Raw genomic sequence first — 22712 nt, 5'->3', positions numbered from 1 at the left:
CCTTACACTTGCAAGGCACGCCTGGGGCCACTAAGCTAAATATCCCTATCCTTTTTGTTTGGTTTGGTGTTTTAAGACAAGGTCTTCATACACAGTCTGAGGCCTGAGGTTTTTTTTTTGTTGTTGTTTTTGTTTTTTGGTACTGGGAGTTGAGCTCAGGACTGTGACTTGGTAAATTATTCTGTGCAAAGCATTTCATGCCTTCCCTTCAGGGATTTTGTCTGAATTTACTGCTTTTTGTTGTTGTTTTTGGTATCGGGAATCAAACATGGGACCTTAAGCTCATGAGGTAGGCAGCAGCGCTGAGCTAAATCCCCAGCCCAGTTGTCTGAATTTAGGTTACATAGAAAACAGTATTAAGTGAGTCCATGATTAATAGGTTAATTTAGTATATTTCATACCCTATATATTTGGAACTGAAAGTGCATATACATTTGAGGACTAAATATTCTATGTGTATGTGAGTTGTGTCTGAATGTGCAGTTTATAAAACTAGTGGTTGAGTACTTGAAAAATGACTGATGAGTGCACTTGATCCTCCAGAGTAGGGATGGAAAGGCTGGCTATTGAAATCGGTGTGACGTGTAATGTAATCCCAGGATACACATGCAGAACTGGTAGTTCCTAAGGTCCTGCATGTGGACCTCTCATGAGAACTCAGGCAGGTTTTTGATACATGTCCGGCCTAGACCCGGCATTTGCTTGAGGTGTGGGTGATAAGAAAAGGACAGAACACACTGAGTTTTGCCCCTGGGTTCTGTCTTGCATTGTGGCACATGGTAATATGTACTTTTAATCCTACTTTTACTTGGCCCAAACTTGTTCTGAAGACCTTTCTTTTTCTACTTTTACTAAAAGTTTGCTATTGTTTGTGCTTGTTTAACCACTGTTTTGCTTGGTACTGAAAGAACCTAGAGGTCACCTCCAGGAGGAGACTACAACACCTCCAAATCTGGTGGCACTCTTTTATATAGTTTGCATTACATTTACACTTTGAAGTCATAAAACAGGTAGACCTTTTGACATTTCTGCTCTTTCTATTTCATACCATAGAAAATAGTTTATTTAGTTAATTTAGGAGTGATACAACCAGCTGGTGGAAGGGCCTGAGAGAATAGGATGACAAGCCATTGCTCCAACTCAGGACCTTACACTTGCAAGGCACGCCTGGGGCCACTAAGCTAAATATCCCTATCCTTTTTGTTTGGTTTGGTGTTTTAAGACAAGGTCTTCATACACAGTCTGAGGCCTGAGGTTTTTTTTTTGTTGTTGTTTTTGTTTTTTGGTACTGGGAGTTGAGCTCAGGACTGTGACTTGGTAAATTATTCTGTGCAAAGCATTTCATGCCTTCCCTTCAGGGATTTCTAGTTTTGGAACAAGGAATCAAGCTGCATGCCAATTGATCTAGCACAGCAGGAGCAAGGTCCTGGGGTCAGCAAAGTCTGTGATAGCATCACTCCAAGGTCAGCATTGAACAGATGCACTTTGTTGCCCTTATTTCAGTCAGAGGAGGACTCTGGTTGCTTTGATTTTCATACTCAGACAAAGAAAGCCTTTGGCTCACCTCTCATGCACATGGGGTGACTCAGTGATGACAGAGAGAGACCACAACTTGGTGGACATCATCACATAGATAGACAGACAGACAGACAGACAGATAAATGGTCACAAGAAACAGACAAAAGTACTCAGATTGTGTGACACAGATTATAAAAAGACATGGAGAGAAGTGTTCCCCTCAGAAAGACAAAGGCCTCAAGAGTGTCCGCCTTTTAGTGGCTGTGTCCTGATGTCCCTATGTCACATCTCACTGCTTTCTCTTTATGCACCACACCTGCCTCTGAGCCTCTCCAACTGTATGTTTTTCATCCCCTCTGGCTGCTCCTCTCACCATTTCTATGTCTGTGGCTGTTCCAGAAGTGGAGAGATGAAGGACAAAGCCAGGTAAGTCCTGCAGGTCACAGTCTCAGACCATGTGTCAAAGCAGGAGCTCTGATACATCACTGCCATTTTGAGCAAAACTTGCCTCTCAAAAGGCCTGGATGAAACGTTGAATTATCAAATTACTAGATGAAGACACAGGATAAATCTGTGTTCTTATATTGGGTAAAGATGTTCAGGTTGGATAGCAAAAGCCTAATCTGTGGAAATACTGACTTAAAAAGCCCCATAGTTTCTTAAAACACATGATTAAAAAAAACACAATCTAGAGGCTTGAACAAAACATGTGAAACATATACATGTTAAAGAGTACTTGAACTTGGACTCTATAAATAACGCTTTAGAGTCAATAGTAATTGAAATACACAATTCAACTTAAAAATGGATGTAGAAGATTTGGCCATACTCTTCACTCAAGATGGCATACATAGTCATAGCTGTCTTTAAGACAGTAAATGTTTGGAGCCCACGTATTGGGTGCCTCGGTTCCTGCTGCCTTTGAATTCCAGGACTGCTCTTTATTTTGATTCTCCTTAATATGGGGAAGCAAATGTGCTGACCTGCTTATTATTAATTAGATCATAGATAAGCTCAATTCCCTGAAAGCAAGAGGGTAAGCACGGAGGGTCAGCAGCTACAGGGGAAACAACTGGCTGGTCCAGAAACACTAGATCTAAGAAAAGCCTCCCATGGCTATTATGTACTGCAAAAAGAGCATGGGGTTGTACTCCAAAAGTGACTCCCTGCACACAGCAGGAGAGAGGTAGAGGCAAAAAAATCCAGCATAACAGCTGCCGTATTTGAGATGATTGTGTCAGGAGCCATTTTGGCAAGGGATTAATTGTTAAAGACTGAGTGACTACAGAGTGACATTACTTCAGGTTTTCTTGTGTTATGCTGCCACAGTCACTGGGTGAGAGAGAGCTATAAGAGATGGTTGTACAGAGAGTGTGGGCTAGGCATAGTTCTCATTGGAAGTTTAAACTGAGGCTAACAAGGACACGGAGCCCTGGCCTCTGTGGTGAGAAGTGAGGCCAATAGAGGCAAAAACTGGTCATTAGCAGTAGGACAAGATGGGGTGGTGTGCTGGGTGGGTGGGGTTCCCGTGGGTATTTTATTTGCACTGAGGGAGTGGCAACTTCCTCCCCAGAGGCCTCTGTCCCTGTGTATTGGAATGTGGGTCTTTCTTTCAGGGACTCTTGGCACTTTGCCTCTGCCTCTGCCACTAGATTATGCTCCGTCATTTGACTTTGAATTTTTATCTTTGATTTCTTTCTATTTGTGTCTCTGCCTCTTCCTCTCACCATATCTTTAGTCTCTCTCTCTCTCTCTCTCTCTCTCTCTCTCTCTCTCTCTCTCCTCTCTCTCTTTCTACTCCAGAGGGTGTTGGGTTAAACATTTTTACTTTTTATTTTACTGGTACATTTTAGATATACACAATGATAGCGTTCACCACAGGGAACCTGTGCCTGCTTCTTCTTTCCTTCCCGTTCCCCTCCCCTCCCTCTCAGCCCTCCCACTGTATCTGCAAAACCTTGCTTCCATCTTTTCTTTCATTCTTCTTATTTCTTGTCCCTTTTTTCATTTTGCCATTTTCTTCTTAAATGTCACATCTTTGAAATTTGCTGTATAGTTTTGCAATCACAACACATTTATTATAGGGATCCTGAAGTTTCTTCAGAAATCTTTGATTTGAACCTAGATTTTTATGAACTTTACCCTTGAAAAAGGTAATGCACATACTTAAATTGTTTCCAAACCTACATAAAAGTTTTCCAATAGCTGAATTACATAGCAATTTTTATTTTTATGTATTTATTTATTTTTTTACATATCAATTTTTAAACATTAAATTAAATTAAATTTCAAATTTGATTGAGCTTGGCATGGTGCAAATATCTGTAATCCCAGGACGTCAGGAGACTCTAGAGAGAGGATCACCATGAGTTCAAGGCCAGCCTGAACTACATAGTGAGACCCTGTCTCTAAACAAAACAGGATAGCAGAAAACAAAACATACATGCTCACACAAATACATAACAAAAGGTTCCACAGGACACAGCACAAGTATTTAATGCACACATGTGGCCATTGGTTAGCATATCAGACAAGTACATCTCTATCGGTGACCTTTGGCGTGACTCTCAATTCTCTGGGCTTCACTGTCTGCATCTAGAAAATGGGGGAGGACACTAACAGCTACTTAAAAGTGTAAGGAGTTTGTGTAAAGTGCTGCATTCTTCTTCACCAGCAAGTCTCAGGCTGGAATAAAGATCCATTCTCATTGTCAGATGTACATAAACAGCTGGGGTCTGGTCCTGGGGTCAGGAAGGTCTGTGATGGCACCAGTCCCAGGTCAGAAAAGTGCAGGTTCCACCTCTAAAAGATTGTCTTTTTATGTTGTTCTACTGGGATCAATGAATGGAGTATGACTCAACCATCCAGGTCAGAGTCCTGGGTTAAGCAAGAGTTTGATTAATGTGTCCTGTATCCTCCCATACCTGGCCTCATTCCTTTAAAGAGAGGGAGGTATGCTTAAAAAGAGAGAGCTAAAAAAATAAGAGAGAAATCAAACCTGGTATGGAGGTACACACCAGTAATCCCAGCACATTGGGCGGTTGAGTAGGAGGGTTGCAAATTGAACCCCAGACTCGGCAAATTTGTAACCTAACAAGACCCTTCAGCAAAAGAAGAGATTAATAAAAGTCCTGAGGATATAGCTCATTGAAAAGGCCCTGGATTGAATCCCTTTTAAAAAATTATAAAAAGCAAGTAAAGGTGGAAATCCCAGCCAGACCAATACAGATGCACATGGGCACTGTCATTCTCCCTTTTGCCAGATCTGGCCTGCTGCTCCCAGGAGCTCTGTTGGGCCAGGCTCACAATGAGTGTAGTAAGACCATATCCCTTTTACAAAATTTTAAAAAGCAAGTAAAGGTGGAAATCCCAGCCAGACCAATACAGATGCACATGGGCACTGTCATTCTCCCTTTTGCCAGATCTGGCCTGCTGCTCCCAGGAGCTCTGTTGGGCCAGGCTCACAATGAGTGTAGAGTAAGACCAGAGCTCAGGGGACTTCAATAAAATCGGACCCCATTTGCTGTGGAGTAAATGTCCTCTCCAAAGCTCATGTTGACTTTTAATTGCCTTCGTACCGTTTTAAGACATTGCAAGTACCGTGATAGCTTGGATCATGAACTTAATTATTTTTTGATTTTGGAAAAGATGGTCATTCTTCTGTTTGTGTGGGAAAGATGGCCATCATTGTGTTTGTCACCCAATGCAGAGATTTTAAACAAAAACAAATTATGCCAAACACTTCTGTTTGTGACCCAAGTTGCAAAGAAAAGCAAATGGTAATTTTGTGAGCCAATATACCTTTATAGTCAGTCTATCTACAGTGTTTCCTCCTTGTCTATGGGGGGGTTACATTCTGAGACCTTCAGTGGAATTGCAAAAGGTTGGAGAATACTGAACACTGTATACTATATATATATATATATATATATATATATATATATATATATATATATACACACACACACACATATATATATGTATATATGTATCACTGTACAATAAAGTTTAACTTATACATTAAACACATCAAGAGAATAATAGAAATACTTAAAATAGAAGAGTTACATCAGAATAATGTACTAAGTGATATGAGTGGGCTCTAAAAATACCTATTGTTCTGTGCTTACCTTATCTTCTTCTCCCTGGGATGATGTCGGATGGTACAATGCCCATGTGATCAGTTGAGGTGAGGTGAATGATACACAAATTGTGATGCAGCCTTGGGCTGCTATTGACCTGACCATACACCAGAGAGGTGATTAGCTGCCTTGGGCGATCCCAGAGTGTTGAGCCGTGAAGATATCCATGCTTATACATTGGTAGTAGACAATGCTAGGGATTGGCCATCCTTGATATTTCAAAGTTCTCACTAATCGAAAAATATTTTGGAAACACATTGCAATCAAAAGTTGTCTCCTCCTTTTAAACTAACTGTAGTATAGCTGTGGATGGTGCCGTCCTTTGGTGCCTGTCTGGGAGGCGCTAATGCTGCAGTCCATGGCATCCTATTCCATCATTTTGTCCTTTAATACCTGTGCACTATGCAACACTTTTGCAAATTGCAGTTGTGGCCCTTTTGCTGGTTACACTTCAGTTTCTTCTCTGTCTTCCTCTTCCTCTATAGTTGATTTAACATTTTTCCAATTCCTTGTTTCTCAACACTTCTTGATGGCCTTCAGTATGTCTTTCTACTTCTTCATTAAGCACATGGGCAAATCCATCTCAAATGAACTTCAGTTCATTGTGAATCACCCAGCCGCTGGTATTGTGTAATAGCAGAAAACACACTAAGACACAGTGGGCTTCAGGGTCCACAGGGGAAACAGAGACATTGAGTCAGAGAGAGAGAGACAGAGAGAGGGAGGGAAGGCAAGAGTTAGAGAATTCTTCCACCACGCACATAGCCAGAGGCCTGGTGGGAACCATCTAGCACTATTGGGAGTTCAGACCAAGAGCACACATTTTCCCACTACTGCTGTGTCTCTTCAGCCATGCATCTCTTGGGCCTCTCTGCTTCCACATCACTCCCACTTGTGGCTGTCACAGAACCGAGATACGGGGACATGGGAGGGGTGGATCCTGGACCTCAGCAGGCCTTACAAAGACTGGCTGGAGGTGCACACATACACCAGCATATGCAAACTGACCAACAGGCACAGAAGTCCCCACCACCTCCACTACTCAAATGCAAACACCACTTCACCTTCATCAATGCATAGATGTTCCTAGAAGCAAGAATGTACACAGCAGCACATATACATGGAAACACATAAGAACATATTCACAATGACATATAAAACAGGCCCTCATACATAAAAACATATAAGCATACACAGCCTCAAGTAGGCCTGGACAGACTAAACTAAAGAGACAGAAATGCACACACGATATTAACAACACGTGCACCCAAGCACACAGACACACACTCTTGAGCACCATGGAATCTCTTTCACAGTCTCTCTGCAGAGTGTAAGGAGGGTCTAAAGGGATGGAAGCGAGTTGCTTATCGGGACTGATCAAACAGGAAGTGTGGGTGCCTGGCAACTCTCTTCTGAGCTCACACTCCTGGATAAAGATGAGAGAGGAGGAGGGGCATGGACGCAGTTGCATAACTGGGCAAGGACACAGACTTAAAAGGTTCAGCTCAGGGCTGCAGAGGGATGGACATCACTCACACCAGGACCATGGAGCTCAGTGTCTTCTTGTTCCTCACTGTCCTCCTGGGCTTCTTGGTTCTCCTGTTGAGGGGCCACTCAAAGGCCCATGGCCGCCTCCCACCAGGCCCACGTCCTCTGCCCTTCCTGGGCAATCTTCTCCAGATGGACAGGAAAGGCCTGCTCAAATCCATCCTGCAGGTGAGACACAGATGGATGGAGCACATATTGGGCTGGAAGAGCAAAGTCTCCTCTCTGTCTCAGGGTGGGTGCAGAAGATCAGTGTGTAAAGGAGGTGATCCTGACTTCTAGTGGACAGTGATCACATTGACATAAGTGTCTACCTCTGACAGAACTGTGTTGGGCACTGTCCTTGCAGGGATGAGAGGGCATACAGAACTGTCTGGTGTGAGCCCCGGGTGTAGCTTTCATTATCCTCTGCCCCATCCTAGGTAAATGCCTAGAAGAGAGAGCAAAAGGGCAGGAGCACCAGTCAAACAGGCTTTACCTCTGCGAGCAGGAGAACAAAGATTGGCCTCAGTCAGTTGGAGGAGAAACAGGAGGAAAGGGGAGAAAATAAATGCAACAAGGAGTGCTCATTGGGGAGGGGAGAGCAGGGCCAAGTAAACAGGACCCAGATGTAATGTGTGTGTGGGTGGGCCAGTTCCCATCATTAATACATTCATTATGTATCAGAAAGATATAGTAGTGCAGAATGCGGCGCTGCACATTTGTAATCACAGCATTTAGAAGGCTGAGGCAGGAGGTTCCCCTTGAGTTTGAAGGCAGCTTGAACTAAATAATGAGTCTGTGTCTCCAAAACAAAATATTAATAATGGTGAAAAATCTTGATTTCTTCATTGATAGAATTCATTGACAGAATTAAAAATTGCAATAGTAAATGCTAATACAAAATTCTAATAGAAAATTCTAATAAAAATTCTAATGAGGGCAGGAGATTTAGCTCAGTGGTTCTGCTGACTGCCTTGTCAGTGCAAGGAACGCTGATACCCCGTACAAAAAACAAAAACAAAAACAAAACAAAACAAAATGTAAGTTAAAAAATAATGAATAACAAATTCATTGACAGAATAGTATCAGGCTCTTCCATTGCATGGTAAATATTCAATATGAAATTTTTTTATTATAGTTGAGCAAATTCAGATCATAATAGAAGCATACAAATGCCAAAAAAAAAGAGAGAGGAGGAGGTCTTATGAATCATAAATGGAATTCTGCAATTGCTAGGCTCTCTGCTACTGATTCACATGCATGATCTCAGGTTTCATGATCGTTTCTTTGTTTATTCACAAGAGTGGGGATGGACACCTTGGCCTGTTCCCTGAGCTACATCTGCCATCCTTTTCCATTCTGAGATAGGATGTTGGGACATTGCCTAGGCTGGCCTTGAATTTTCAATTCACCTGGTCTCAGCCTTGACAGTGGCCAGGATTGCAGGCTCTGCTACCACCCCAGACTTTTCATCCACTTAACTATTAACAGTTCATCAGCATTGACTGTGGTGGGAGAGGGGGAGCACTGACAACAGCATCCCACTCCTTTCCCTCTTCTCCTCGTTGTGGAGACCCCACTCGGGAACCCTGGCCTTCTTAGCCCTTTGTTCTCAACAGTTTTTTTCTCATTAAATATTAATTTATTGATAATGTCTTTTTATTTTTAGTTTTTGGTGACAGTGTTGCTGCTGCAGATGGGATACTTGGTGGTAATGAACACAAGAGAAGACATAGAAGTTCTTTTTAAAAATTCATGAACTTTATTGGTATGGTTTAGGGATACATTATGAGCGCATTCATCATAGGGAATTTGTACCTGTACACTATATATGTTAATATTATTTGACCACCCAGAAAAGATCGATGTAAGAAGTGGGACTTAAACAGACCCTGAAAGACTAGGAGACTGAGGATGTATGGGGAGAAGAATCCATTCTTGATGTGTGTTGGGGCAAAGGTGAGGAAAGAAGCCCAGGTGAATGGGAGAGCATGGCATGCACAGCAGTGAGGACGCAGGCACTGCATTGTGATAGCAACATGAGGAACTGGCGGAAGTGAAGGGGGGCAGTAAATAATAATGTGGTCCACCTGGGTAGGCAAACTAGAGTCTCATGGCAACTTACTCTGTTTTCTGATGATATGAGAAAATAATTGAGGCTGGGATTTACAAAGTAAAGACTTTTTAATTCACAGTTTTAGAGGCTGACAGTTCAATACCAGGCAGCACTAGCTGTTCAGCCTCTGGTGACAGCTTCCTTAGCTGTGGTGCCTCATGGTTGAAGAGGAGAAAGGGACTCTACAGCGTGACAATGTTCCAAGCCTGTGAGGTGACATTGCTTTGTAACAACTTGGTTTCTGAAGAAGTAACTCATTCTGAAAGAGCAGCATTCATCTGTTTTCAGGGCTGTCTAATTACCTTCCAATAGACCCTACCTTTCAAAGGCTCGACCTCCTCTCAACATGGCCATGTAGGAAACCAAGCCCCTAACATATAAACCCATGGGGGACATACTCAAGCCATATAAAACCATGCACATGAAACAGGAAAGAAGATACACCTAACTGCTTCAGATAGAAGTCAGGATCTAAGCTTGGTGATCTTCTGAAACAATCAGCATATATTCTCAAGCACATCATGTGTGAAGCCTGAATCTTGGCTTAAGCAGAGGTGTTGCTGGGCACTTCAGCTTTCTGAGGTCCAGCTCAATTCCCAGCTGCTTGCCTCACCAGTCTGGGGTGTGCAGACCTGTGTCTTAGAATATTCTCTTGATGTTTTAGTTTTTGGCTTAGAAAGCCCAGGCCTGCTCTCCCAGGCAGCTGTGATGTGTGAAGGGTGGCTGTGTGAACCTTTATCCAAATGTGCGTGTTACCAAGATTAAGGATGCAGCACCAGTCAAAAGTCAAAGGTTTGGAAGTTCCCCGTAGAGTTGCCAGTGTGAGCCTGCATTAGAAGACTGAAAAAACTGGAGACAGATTCCAAGGCAATGGCTAAGACTGGAGGTCTCCTGAAACAGGGGCCTTCGGTTTTCTTTTTTTATTTTGCCCAGGCTACAATTCTATTGGTTGATACAACCATGTATGGGGTGGGTCTTCCTCCTTCAGTTTGTTGGCCTATATGTCAGTCATACACAGTCACACCCATCACTATGTTTTCTTAATCTGCTAGGCAGTTCCTACTGATATCAGTTGACTGATGCACCACAATGAAAGTCGGTTGAAATTCAGTTGGTCCAGGGCACAAGAACTAAGATAGCCTCCAGTTCCCAAAAGCTCTTCACATTTGTATTTTACAATCAACTTTCTTCAATTTCATAAAAATGCTTTAAAATTTTTAGTCAGGAGTGAGACTGATGCTACAATTAAATGAGTTTTTTGAGGCTTAGGGATGGTTCTGGGTATTTTTCATTTTGGAAGAATATAAATAATTTTGGCCCAAGGGTAGTTTTTGACTACTGTTGTTGTCACAGAGCAGAGCAGCTCTGAGCTATAGGCAAGTGTTACAGCTCATGGTTGCAGACAAGTGCCATGGATTGGAATGCACAGCTGAGCTGTGCAGCTCAGTGTGGCAGCTCTGGGTCAAAACTCCCATTCTTTGAAAACTCAAGAATCTTTTGGTCTTTTGAAGAGCTGGAAAAAAAGACCTTTATGATGTTGGGAAGCCCTGGTGGGTGTAAAGGAGTCTGAGAACTCTACCAGAAGTCGAGCGTCCTCTTATAGCGATCTGCAGGGTAGGTGAGCATGCTGAATGAAGCAGGAGGGCAGAGTTACGGAACATTCCTGAAACACACGCTGTGTGAGTATGCTCACTGAATCAGAGAGCAGTGTTACATTCTTAAGCAGGGTCAGAGTTACAGGACATTCCTGAAAGGGGGCAGAGCTTAACAGAACATTCCTGAAAGGCCACACAACTCAAACAGTCCCAACCTATTTTGAGACATTGGGCAGGAGGCCAGCAGCACAAACTTACATTGCCACAGCAAAACATTTTGTGGGAAAAACAATGGAGGCAAGGCAAGGGCCTGTCTCATTGTGTATGTAGCACTTCTCTTTACAAGGATGTAGTGGCCTTCTTTGTGTCTCTTAATTAGTTTTTGTTTGAAATCTACTCCATCTGTAAATAAGATAGCTACCCCGCTCTTTTTTCCAGGATCCTGTTGCATGGAGAACTGTTTTCCATCCTTTTACTCTCAGCCTATGAGATTCCATGTGGAGTGAGTTGGTTTCTTGTATACAGCATATTGTTTTTTACTTCTTCATCCATTCTGCCGGCCTATTTCCTTTGATTGGTCAATTGAGGCCGTAGATGGTTATAACTGTTATGTGTTGACTTTTCATTGTGATCTTATTTTCCCGGTTGGCAGTTCTTTTATTTTTCCATCCTTTCCTTTAGTTTTTTGCCTTGTCTGGTATATTTGCTCTTTTGCACTTATGGAGTTGTGGCCTGCATTTGTTTTTCCAGGATACTGTTTGGAAATGTTTAGAGGGCCAGTTTGGTATTCATGGAATTTCTCATGTGTTCTGTGTTTTGGAAGTATCTTATTTCCCCATTAATTTTGAAAGATAGCTTTGCAGGATAAATCAGTATAGGTTGGAGGATGTTTTCTTTTAGGACTTGAAATACCTCACTCCAGTCCTTCCTTTACTTGAGGGTTTGTGTTGAATGGTCTGCTGTGATTCTGAGGGGCTTTTCTTTGCATGTGATTTGTTTCTTTTCTCTGACTGCTGATAGTATTTTGTTCTTCTGTTCAGTTTCCAGGGTCTTGGTTATTATATGTCTAGGTATAGAGTTTTTTTTATCCTGGCTATTTGGAGTCCTATATGCCTCACTTTATCTGTATGTCAACTTCTTCCCCCTGGAAAGTTTTCTTTCATTAATTCTGTGAACAGAGTTTTTGGTGTCATTTATACTTTTTCCTGCTACTTCTTGGATTCCTATCAAGTCCTATATTATTCTTCTTTACATCATCTAAGAGTTGATGGATTGATTTATCATGATCCCTTACTGTTTTTAAGAGATCTGTCTTTTCATGGTCACTGGCCACAATCCGATCTTCTATATGTGCAATTCTATGTTCACGTTTGTTCATCCTGCTGTGAATGATTTTTATAGTTTTTAATCTCCTGGTTATCTGTTTGAATCTATTTCATGGATTTGATTTCTTTCCTATGCTGAGCATTCATGGTTTCCATCATGGTCCTGAGCTCATCTTTTTTTATCTGTTTCTGTTCTAGAGTCTCTAATCTTGTCTTTCATTCATCTTGCCATCTCTGTGGTTATCTGGGAAATTATTTTTGTTCTGAATTTTTCTAAAGCCATATTCATCTGTTTTGTTCCTTCCTGTGCTATTGGTTCAGGGTGTCCAGATGGTTGACTGACAAACTTTTCCAATTCATTTCCCCCAGAGTTTACCTTTGGTGGGGTGGAAGTCTGTGTTTGTGCCTTGTTTAAATGTCTTTTCATTTCTATTTTTGTTGTTGGTCCTGTCCTTGGTTTAATTTCTGGGTTAATACTTTGATCTTCTGAATATAGCTGGTCTTTATGTTTTAAGTCCCTATTGACTCTGAGGCAATCTCATTTTCATTATACCAGGAAGGGCAATGGAGTAGATCAATCTCAACACCTTACCCCAAATGATACAATCAGCAACACAATAGCATCAAGCACAGCTTAGAAAATGACCAATTTGTGGTAGTTATTAATCTATCACCTTTAACTGCGTGAATTAAATCAAAATTGCAGACCATCCCAAAATATGCTTATAGTGAATAAACTCTTCAATATAGCAACTTTACCCTTTAAGATGGGTATTTAGAAGGAATTGGTAGGGAGGGACAGATAGATAATTAGATAGCATAAAGACAGGTTGGAAGTGAGGTCAGAGGACACATGAAGATCATGTAAACTCTAGGAAGCTGTGAAGAGAAGAGAAGACTGAACAAAATATACACAAGAACAGAACCAACTAAGAACAATTGGGAGGCTAGAGACTGTGATCACTATCTTTTAAAGCTAATGGCTATTGAGAGAAGAAAAAAGAGAAGAAAAGGAAAAGAAACAAAATAAATTAGAATTAGGATAGGAACAGGAACAAAAGGGAGAGTAATAAAGATCAAGGTGGGAGAGAGAAAGAGACGGGGAGAGAGAAAAGAAAAGAAAAAAGAAGATAAAAATAGAAAAAAATTTGAGAAAAGATAGATAGATACAATTTTCAAGTTATCAAAGATGAGAAAAAATTACCTTGGAAATAAATATACAAATAGAAATATAGCGCCTCCTTCAGGGTATGCCTCTGTTTACACAATAGATAGTGTGGATAAGAGTGTGTAGGTCTAAATTAATTAGTCTCAGCAAGCCAGCTGCTGTCCCCAGAGGTTCAGGCTGATTTCTGTTTGCAAAGCCCAAGTTGAGATCTCTGACCACTTGCTGGGTTGAACTCTGCGAGGTTCTACTCTACGTTCCAGCTATTTTCCCCTAAAGTTAGACCAGGTTCTGAAATGAGGCGCTGGTTCCTCCGACCTACCAACCATGGTGGTGTGGTGTGCCTTTATCTGAGAGATTTTCTTCACTTTTCCATTGGGCTTCAATTTTCGTCTAGGAGCCTCAGAGAGGCCCTCTTTCTATTGTTTGTGGGGTGGGGTACACCACTGTGTTTGCGCCTTAGTGGCTGGGCTGCTCTGGTGCACTTGGCCAAAGGGGTGGGCTTACCAGAGGGTTACAAGCTCTTGCTGGTGTCCTCTGGTGCACTGCACTGAACAGACAGGCCTGCCAGAGGGTTTTACACTGCTTTTGTGCTCCTCAGAATGTTGCAAGCTGCTGCTGGTGTCCTCTGGCACACTGGACTGAATGGACAGAATTTCCAAGCCTTGAAAGCTGTTACCAATCTCCTCTGGATTCCTGGGCCAAATGGTTTATAGCACTTCTCTATCACTGTGAATTGAAGATGGCCATGAATTCTTTGAAAAAAATAAAATTTCTAGTCAAATTAACAATTTCATGTATAAAAATGCAGTTTTTTACATTATTTCAATACGATAAAAAACTCTACTATAGATATAAAACACTTGCTGGTAAACTGGTGCCTTAAATAGTCTGTTTTTTATAATGAACTGGAAATTTCTTAACTTTGAAATTTTATTTTTTAAGCTGGGTGTGGTGGTGCACTCCTATCATCTCCACTGTCAGGAGGCTGAGTCAGGAGGATTGCTGCAAATTTGAGGCCATCCTGGACTCCATATTGAGTTTTAATCCAGCCTGAACTACATAGAGAGATCCTCTCAAAAAGACCTCCAAAAACAAAATCAAAACAAAAAAGGAAACAACAACAAAAAATTCTGCAAAACCAAATAAAACAAAAAAAAAAAATTTTATTTTTTGATGTTTCTTCCCTTTCTTTTGCTTTTCCTTTGTCTTCTCTATTTCATCTATTCCTTCACATCTCTGTTCAGAGAATTTGTTTTTGTAATCAGGCTGCCTTGAACTTAGTTTATTGCCCAGGATGGACTTATATTAACAGTGATGCTCATACTTTACTGTCACAAGTACTGGATTACATTTGTGCACCACCACGCCCAGGATCGCCCACTCTTCTTTGCAGGAAACATTTCCATTTTCTTGCAGGAAAATCTGGAGCAAGGTGCCATCCTTTAGGTAGTGTTCAGCCTCCCCTGCCTCATTGGTGAGGTTTCTTAGATATCCAGGTAGGAATCACTTCCCATGAGAGGTAGTTCTTGATCCTCAGACAAAATCAGCTCCCCACTATATGATTTTTATTTTTTTGGAAGCAGTCAAGCTATGTAGCCCAGGATGGGCTTCAACTCCTATCGATTTCCAGGCCCCTGTGAACTTGGACCTGAGGGTATAAAAAAGAAGAAGAAAAAACTAAGTTCTTTGTAAACTACACACTCTCTGGAATTTTATGAGGTATTTGTACATCATGTGAAAGAAGCAGATGTAAATCAAACTTACTTTCGTGTCAATAAAGCAGTCAAGCTATGTAGCCCAGGATGGGCTTCAACTCCTATCGATTTCCAGGCCCCTGTGAACTTGGACCTGAGGGTATAAAAAAGAAGAAGAAAAAACTAAGTTCTTTGTAAACTACACACTCTCTGGAATTTTATGAGGTATTTGTACATCATGTGAAAGAAGCAGATGTAAATCAAACTTACTTTCGTGTCAATATGCTTCTACTCAACATGTCTGTGAATTTCCTCTAGAGTATTGGTTAAAGCTCTAGTTGGCTGCTTTTCATTGTTGCATCATGCCATTGTGTAACTTTCAGTATTTATTCCACATGCTAATGATCATATTACTAAGAAGGCTTATGTGAATATTTTTTCCCCTTGGTGAATGAGTACACATTTTTTTGAATCAGTATTTGGTGGTGGAGTTATTGAGTATGCATGTGTTTAGTTTCAGCAAATATAGCTGGCCTTGTATATTTGTGGGTTCTGCCTCAGCTTTCCAATGAAAATGTTTGAAAAAAATTATAATTGTATTGGAAATGTACAATTTTCTTGTCATTAATCCCTAAACAATATAGGAGAACAACAACTTGTACAGCATTCCTATTGTATTAGTTAAGAGTAATCTAGAGATGGTTTGAAGTATGTAGTAGGATGAGTTATGTACAAATACTCCCGAGAATTTTGGTATCCGAAATCCACTCCTCACAAATTCTGAGGGGTGACTGTCCTGTCTGGATATTTCTCAAGAGGCTGTACTGATCTGAGTTTTCAAGTTTCATGATCATTTCTAGAGGGCAGAACTTTCCTTTGCCCTCTACCAAGAGGGTGAGTCAGTGTTGTTCTCCCAGGAAATTATTTAGGATCACAATGCAGGTAGAAGTTAGGGAACTAAGGATTATTTTGGTTGAGATACCAGGGAGATGTGCCTCGACTGAAGGGTACAGGTTAAGATGAGATTAGTGATACTCAACCAGCTGTACTGCTTAGGCCCCCAATCACTGGGAAAAAAGCCTGGTGAGTCCCAGGTTAAACCTTTAGGTCCTGGGAAAAAATCAAGGAAGCTTAGGAGCAACTAGGGGTCGTTGGGGTAGCATCTAATTACTTCTGTGTATTTAAGCACTTTAGTAGTTTAACAACTAGTTAAATGGTTTAAGAGCAAGCATTTTAATCGTTTAAGCATTTTTAATGGTTTAACAATGACTAATACTGATTCTGGAATGGGTATGCTTGGCAGCTCCGAGAGAAATATGGAGATGTCTTCACCGTGTACTTGGGGCCAAGGCCCGTGGTCATGCTGTGTGGGACAGAGACCATACGGGAGGCCCTGGTGGACCAAGCTGAGGCTTTCTCTGGTCGGGGGACAATTGCTGTCACAGAAGCTGTCTTCCAGGGATATGGTGAGGACCTCAGAGGCACCGGAATGGGGCAGGATGGAGGATGGGACATGGAGAAGTTGAGTGTGAGAGGGAAGGAAAATGTTGGGGAGGGATCTGACTTTGCTGAAATTCCTGTGCATCTTTTGTCTCCCCTACAATCATTAGGTGTGATCATGGCGAATGGGGAACGCTGGAAGGCCCTTCGGAGATTCTCCTTGGCCACCATGAGGGACTTTGGGATGGGAAAGAGGAGCGTGGAGGAGCGGATTCAGGATGAGGCTCAATGTCTGGTGGAGGAGCTGCGGAAATCCCAGGGTGAGTTTTGAGGGGGAGGTGGGTAGGAAACAATGACAAACATGCAGACAGAGGGGCAAGGTGCACAGCAACAGAAACACAGAGAGGTACACAAAGGGCAGAGAAGGGTAGAAATAGAGACAGACAGAGCACTAGAGACAGAGAGAGATGGAGTAGGAATGAACTCAGAGAAGGAGCAGAGCAACACAGATAGCCAGGGGAGTAACTGTGAAGTTTACAATGTCCAAAAACAACTCAGAGAAAGAGGCTGAGTAACTGCATGCTATTCATTTGGGTCCAGAGAAATCAATTTGTGTGTTAAATGTATGTGTCAAAAGCAAAAACAAGCCTCATATAAAAGATAGCAAAGGAGAAAGAAGGAATAGTAGAATTGGTGAAAATAGTGAACTGTGTCTGCCTTTCCTCAGTGAAGTGCTGATGAGCAGGCAGTGAAGAAAGAGGCAGGTGGGTGCTCTGCTCTTGGGAGGGATTTTCAGTCCCCTTTGAATCCCCTGAGTCAGGGATGTAGAGGTGACAGCACTGCTTGTTAGCACCTCCTCGGTCAGCATCCTTCCATTCATGCCAGGTCTTCATTGCATGTGGAGAGTTTGAAGCTGGGGAGAAGCAGTGAGGACAGAGAGGGAGAGAAGAATAATGGGGAAGCAGAGTGACATGGAGACAGATTTGAGGAAAGAGGGAAGGAAGGCCATGGATGGAGCAAACAGAAGACAAAGAAAGACAAGACAGTGGAAGACACTCACAGTGGCAGAAAAAAAATAAAGACAGAGACAAACTGAGACTGAAAATAAGAGTGATAGAAGGACAAGTCTTATCGAAAGGCCTGCAGGAAAGAAGAGTATGACAGGTGAAAGAAAGAGGGAAGAGAGAGAGAGAGAGAGAGAGAGAGAGAGAGAGAGAGATCTACCTACCTGATATTCTTGGGCTCAGAGACTCCCTCCTTTTCAGCCAAGCCCCGGAGGATGGAGAAGAGGTGAAAGGGGTATAACAGGAATGAAGCAGTGATCAGGGCTTTTAAAATTTGCACAAGTAATTAATTGGATACTGCTGTGCCCCCTATTTCTCGGGGCTTAACTTTGTTTCTTTACGGAGTGGGAGTTGAGTTACCTACCTGATATTCTTGGGCTCAGAGACTCCCTCCTTTTCAGCCAAGCCCCGGAGGATGGAGAAGAGGTGAAAGGGGTATAACAGGAATGAAGCAGTGATCAGGGCTTTTAAAATTTGCACAAGTAATTAATTGGATACTGCTGTGCCCCCTATTTCTCGGGGCTTAACTTTGTTTCTTTACGGAGTGGGAGTTGAGTCCAGGGTGAGATGCAGGGTAGGGACCATCAGCCCCGGCTCTGTCTCTGTGCTGCCTGGTCAGAATCCTGGCCCCAGTGATGAGTAGCTATGTTATCTTGGTCAAATCATTAAACCATTAATCATTCATCCATTTATAAAGTGGGGCAAAAATAGAATAATATCTTCCTTACAATTTTGTAGAGGAAATTAAGTTAAAATAACACATGAAGTACATAGAATACAGCCTGTCACATAGTACAGGCCATTGAGTGTCAGTTTTTATGGCTATTCTTATCTTTTATTACTAAGAGATGACAGCCACCAAGACAGAACAGCAGCCAAATGCTCCCCAGGCTCTTGAGTTGATTTCCTGTTAGCAACTGCCTTTCCCCCCAGGTGGCCTCGTGGACACCTTGTTCCTCTTCCAATCTGTCACTGCCAACATCATCTGCTCCATTGTCTTTGGAAAAAGATTTGACTACAAGGATCGCCAGTTCCTGAGGCTTCTGGACCTGATCTATCGGAACTTTTCACTCATCAGTTCCTTTTCCAGTCAGGTCAGGAGAGAGAGAGAGAGAGCAAGAGGACAGGGCTGAGGGCAGCAGCCATGGCAAGCGGTGGGGCAGATGATGGCCTGCTTTGGGGAGACCATAAATGCACTTCGGGCTGGAAAAGGGTGGAGACAGCACAGAGTGACAGAAATACAGAACTGAAATGAGGGACACACAGTGAACAGGGACCAGGAACCAGAGAAAAAGAAAGGGGAGTGAAGTGAGTGCAGAAATAAAGTGGGAGAGAAAAGAAAGTCAAATTTTGGAGAAGAGAGAAGGGAGCAAAAGAGAGAAGACAGAGAATAGCAAATAAAGGATAGAGATGGATTCTGGAAGACAAATTGTTGTGTGTGCACGTGTGTGTGTGTGTGGTCTGTATGAAACAGCAGGACAGAGGTAGACTCAGAGGATAGGGAGAATGAGGGATAGTGATTCCCTGTGCAGGTCTTGGGCCCAGAACAGCTTCCCAGCTTTCTCATCTGTTGAATCATAGGAGAGCCTCATCGCTCCTTGTTTCTCACAGGTGTTTGAGCTCTACCCCAGCATCCTGAAACATTTTCCGGGCACACACAGAGAAATTTACAAAAATTTGCAGGAAATCAAAACCTTCATTGGCCACAGTGTGGAGGAACACCGTGAAACCCTGGACCCCAGCGCCCCCAGAGACTTCATTGATAGCTACCTGCTCCGCATGGAGAAAGTGAGATCTAGGAGACTAGATGGGATGGGATGGGAGAAAGGGGAGGTGAACAGAAGGAAAGGAAAGAGGAGGAGAGGGGAAAGAAGAACAGAGGATAGGGTGGAGAGAATAGGGAAGGGAAGGGAGGAGAAGCAGAAGTGAAAGAAAGATGAAGTTCATGGAAGGAGAAGGTAAGAAGGAGAAACTGATAACTCTGAATGCCTCCCCTCCCAACCTTTGCATTTTCTGACATTCCCCAAATAGCTGCATTTAATGGAACTGATGATAGCTGACTTGGGATGAGAAGGAGGAACTGAAATGAGGAGGGAAGGAGAACAGAGGCAAGGGCTAGTGGAGGAAGAGTCAGGGTGAAAGACCAAAGAGTAATAGGAGAAAGACCCACAGAGGCAGAAGGAGAATGGTGAGACTGAAAGTGAGAGACAAGAAAAGAGATGAAGAGGTGGGAACAGAGGCACATGGGATAAAGAAACCCCGAGGGTGGGAAACAGTGGGGGTTGGGGGAGAAAGAGAGATATGGTTGCCAAGGACAGAGATGTGCAAAGCAGCCAGATAGGTGAGTCCCAGAAAGAGAGGGAGGGTGATCAGAGGGACAGGTGACCCTTACTGCACAAGGCTTTGATCTCCCCTGACCCTCTCCTCTCTCCTTGCTCTGGACCTAGGACAAGTCTGACCCGAACACTGAGTTCCACCACAAGAACCTCATCCTGACCTCACTTTCACTCTTCTTTGCTGGCACAGAGACCACCAGCACAACTCTCCGCTATGGCTTCCTGTTTTTGCTCAAATACCCCAATGTCACAGGTTGGTGAGGGACATCCAGTTGGGAAGGTCTTGTGCCCCATTTTGGGCTGCAGAGGTGGGATGCAGGGCTCTCCTGGACTAGAGATAACATTGGCCACTTAGCCTAGGAACTCTATAGGCTTTGGACTCATGTAGGGAGTGGGGAATGGGACATTATCAGGATCTCTACCATGCATCCTGGCCTGTGGCCACCGCAGCACAACGTGAATTAAGAAGAGAGACAAATGAGAGTGAGAGTCCAGAAGCTGAATCTTGGGTCCTGGTCAGTGCTGCTCATGGCAGCAAAGACAAAGGCCCCCAGCAATCCAGTATTTATTGAATACAATTGTGTGAAGCAATAGGGAGCTAGTGAGCTTTGAAGTCTAGTGAATTACTGCTGAATACCTGGCAAGGTGGCGCCAGGAAGGGCTATCAGGGAGTAGGCACTGCTTATCTTGCTAGGATAGAACAAACCAGTACTGGCACTGGGTGTAATTAGTAAGCAATGCACAAGGTCTGTGAGAAGCCATAATTCCGGGTAAAGGGTGCTAACTGAGGTCACACTGACCTCAGCTGCATTTCACTCAGTAGAGTCTTGCCACTGCACAGGCCAGGGCCTAGGTTTCCATGGCGGTCATTGACGGAGAGGCTATCCGTGCCCAGTCCGCCATCTGACATGGATATTTGAGTCACACAGGCCTTTGGTCTGACTCCTGATATAAAGCAATACAGCCAAATTATGGAAGGTAAGAAGCACTTGTCACTCACAGCCCACTAGTACGGGGCAGGGAGTTCTCCAATAATGCATCACTCCTTTATTTATTCAGTTAACAACTTATTTATTTATGACTGATTTGTCAGTCAAGCTTTCCATCCATTCATTTATTTACTCACACCTTCACCACTTTATTCACTCACACATTCAGCTATACATCTAGCACTCTGATAATTATGAATTAGTGTTTATTGAATTGTTTATGAACCATCTATTAGTAGGTTTATTGATCCATATATGATTGACGTATTGAATACATATATTCCCTGGTTTGTTCATCTCATCCATTCAATTTTTCCTATATTGATTTAGCATTGATTGATTGATGGACACATTTTATCATCCAGTTTTTCATGGATTAATTTATTGATATATTCTATGGTTATAGTATTAAGGACTTAGCAGTGACACAATGATATGCATAACATATAGTAGTTCATTTGTTTTTCATATTAGAGGAGGAATTTTGGAGTTAATGTAATATTCTATGCACAATCATGTGTGTGTTTTTCTGTGTGTGTAGCTGTGGATGTGAGGAGATAATTTATAACATCCATTGGATTTTAAAGGGTGAGAGTTCTTTTTTCCTTTCCCTTAGCCACAGCACATTGCTTTGAGGGTATAAATGGTCTAATGCCATTCTGTCGAGATTTTTGGTCTCATTGGTCAAAAACAAAACAAAACAAAACATTGCTGAAGTGCCTTTGTGATGTGGGGTTCATTGTGCCCTTGTCTCTGCAGAGAGAATCCACAAAGAAATCGATCAGGTGATTGGCTCACACCGCCGGCCAGCCTTGGATGACCGAACCAAGATGCCATACACTGAGGCAGTCATCTGTGAGATTCAGAGATTTGCGGACCTGGCACCCATTGGTTTGCCCCACATGGTTACCAAAGACACTCACTTCCGAGGGTTCACCATCCCCGAGGTGAGCCTAGCTGGGATCCCACATCTTTGTGTCAGCCTCTTTGGTTTTCTAAACCCCCATCTCAACCTCTTGTTGGTTTCTCAACAGGAAAAGCTTGTTTCATCTTTCTTTTGTTTTATCTTTTAGTTTGCATTTTTGCATGTGGGGACCAAGGCATTGCAATACCTTTTGATCTTCTAACCTTTCCTCAGAACACTGAAATATACCCAATCCTGACTACTGCTCTCAATGATCCACGTCATTTTGAAACACCAGACACATTCAACCCTGATCACTTTCTGGATGCCAAGGGGGTACTGAAGAAGAGTGAAGCTCTTATACCTTTCTCCTTAGGTAAGCTGACCCATTGCCCACCTCCCAGACACTGGAGAATTCCCATTCTCTCTTTGAGCCAAAGGATCACAAGCACTTGCTTACTGAGCTCTTCAGTGTATTCTACTTGCTTTAATCGAACTACCTTGTCCATCTTTACTACCACTCTTGAGGAGACTTGAGTGTGATATTATGTCCTAAAGACACACCCTTGCAGGCAGAGCTCAGCAACTGAACCATTTCTAAACCCACTGCACATAATGGTTTACATCTATAATCTCAGCTACACTGGAGGCCAAGGCAGAAGGCCAGCCTGGGCACCTTAGCATCTTCCTGTCTCAAAACAAAATGAAAAATGATTGGTGATGTCGCTTAGTGGTAAAGAGCTTGCCTAGCATTTGCAAATCCCTCAATTTCTTGCCAAATATGGGGAAAAAATCTAAATCAGAGCAAAACTCATTTTTTCAAAAAAGCCAAACTAAAGCAAACAAACAACAAGTGTGTCTCTCCCTTGAGTAAGACAAAGTATAAATGAAGAG

At 42.6% G+C, this 22712-nt stretch overlaps 1 protein-coding gene across 1 annotated transcript; it reads left to right on the top strand.

Moving 5' to 3' along the window:
* Positions 1-7163: 7163 nt before the first annotated feature.
* LOC104865821 (cytochrome P450 2B4) lies at positions 7164-22370 on the top strand. Its single transcript, XM_010629569.2, has 8 exons — positions 7164-7376; positions 16389-16551; positions 16696-16845; positions 18523-18683; positions 19201-19377; positions 20037-20178; positions 21674-21861; positions 22053-22370. Exons 1-8 carry the CDS (start codon positions 7182-7184, stop codon positions 22353-22355), a joined length of 1479 nt encoding a protein of 492 aa, XP_010627871.1. The 5' UTR covers positions 7164-7181; the 3' UTR covers positions 22356-22370.
* Positions 22371-22712: the final 342 nt, after the last annotated feature.

This window comes from Fukomys damarensis, unplaced genomic scaffold, assembly GCF_012274545.1.
Source record: "Fukomys damarensis isolate Sample0158 unplaced genomic scaffold, DMR_v1.0_HiC HiC_scaffold_47, whole genome shotgun sequence".
Lineage (NCBI taxonomy): Eukaryota > Metazoa > Chordata > Mammalia > Rodentia > Bathyergidae > Fukomys > Fukomys damarensis.
The sequence above is the reverse complement of the archived record's forward strand: the minus strand, read 5'-3'. Positions and strand labels throughout refer to the sequence as shown.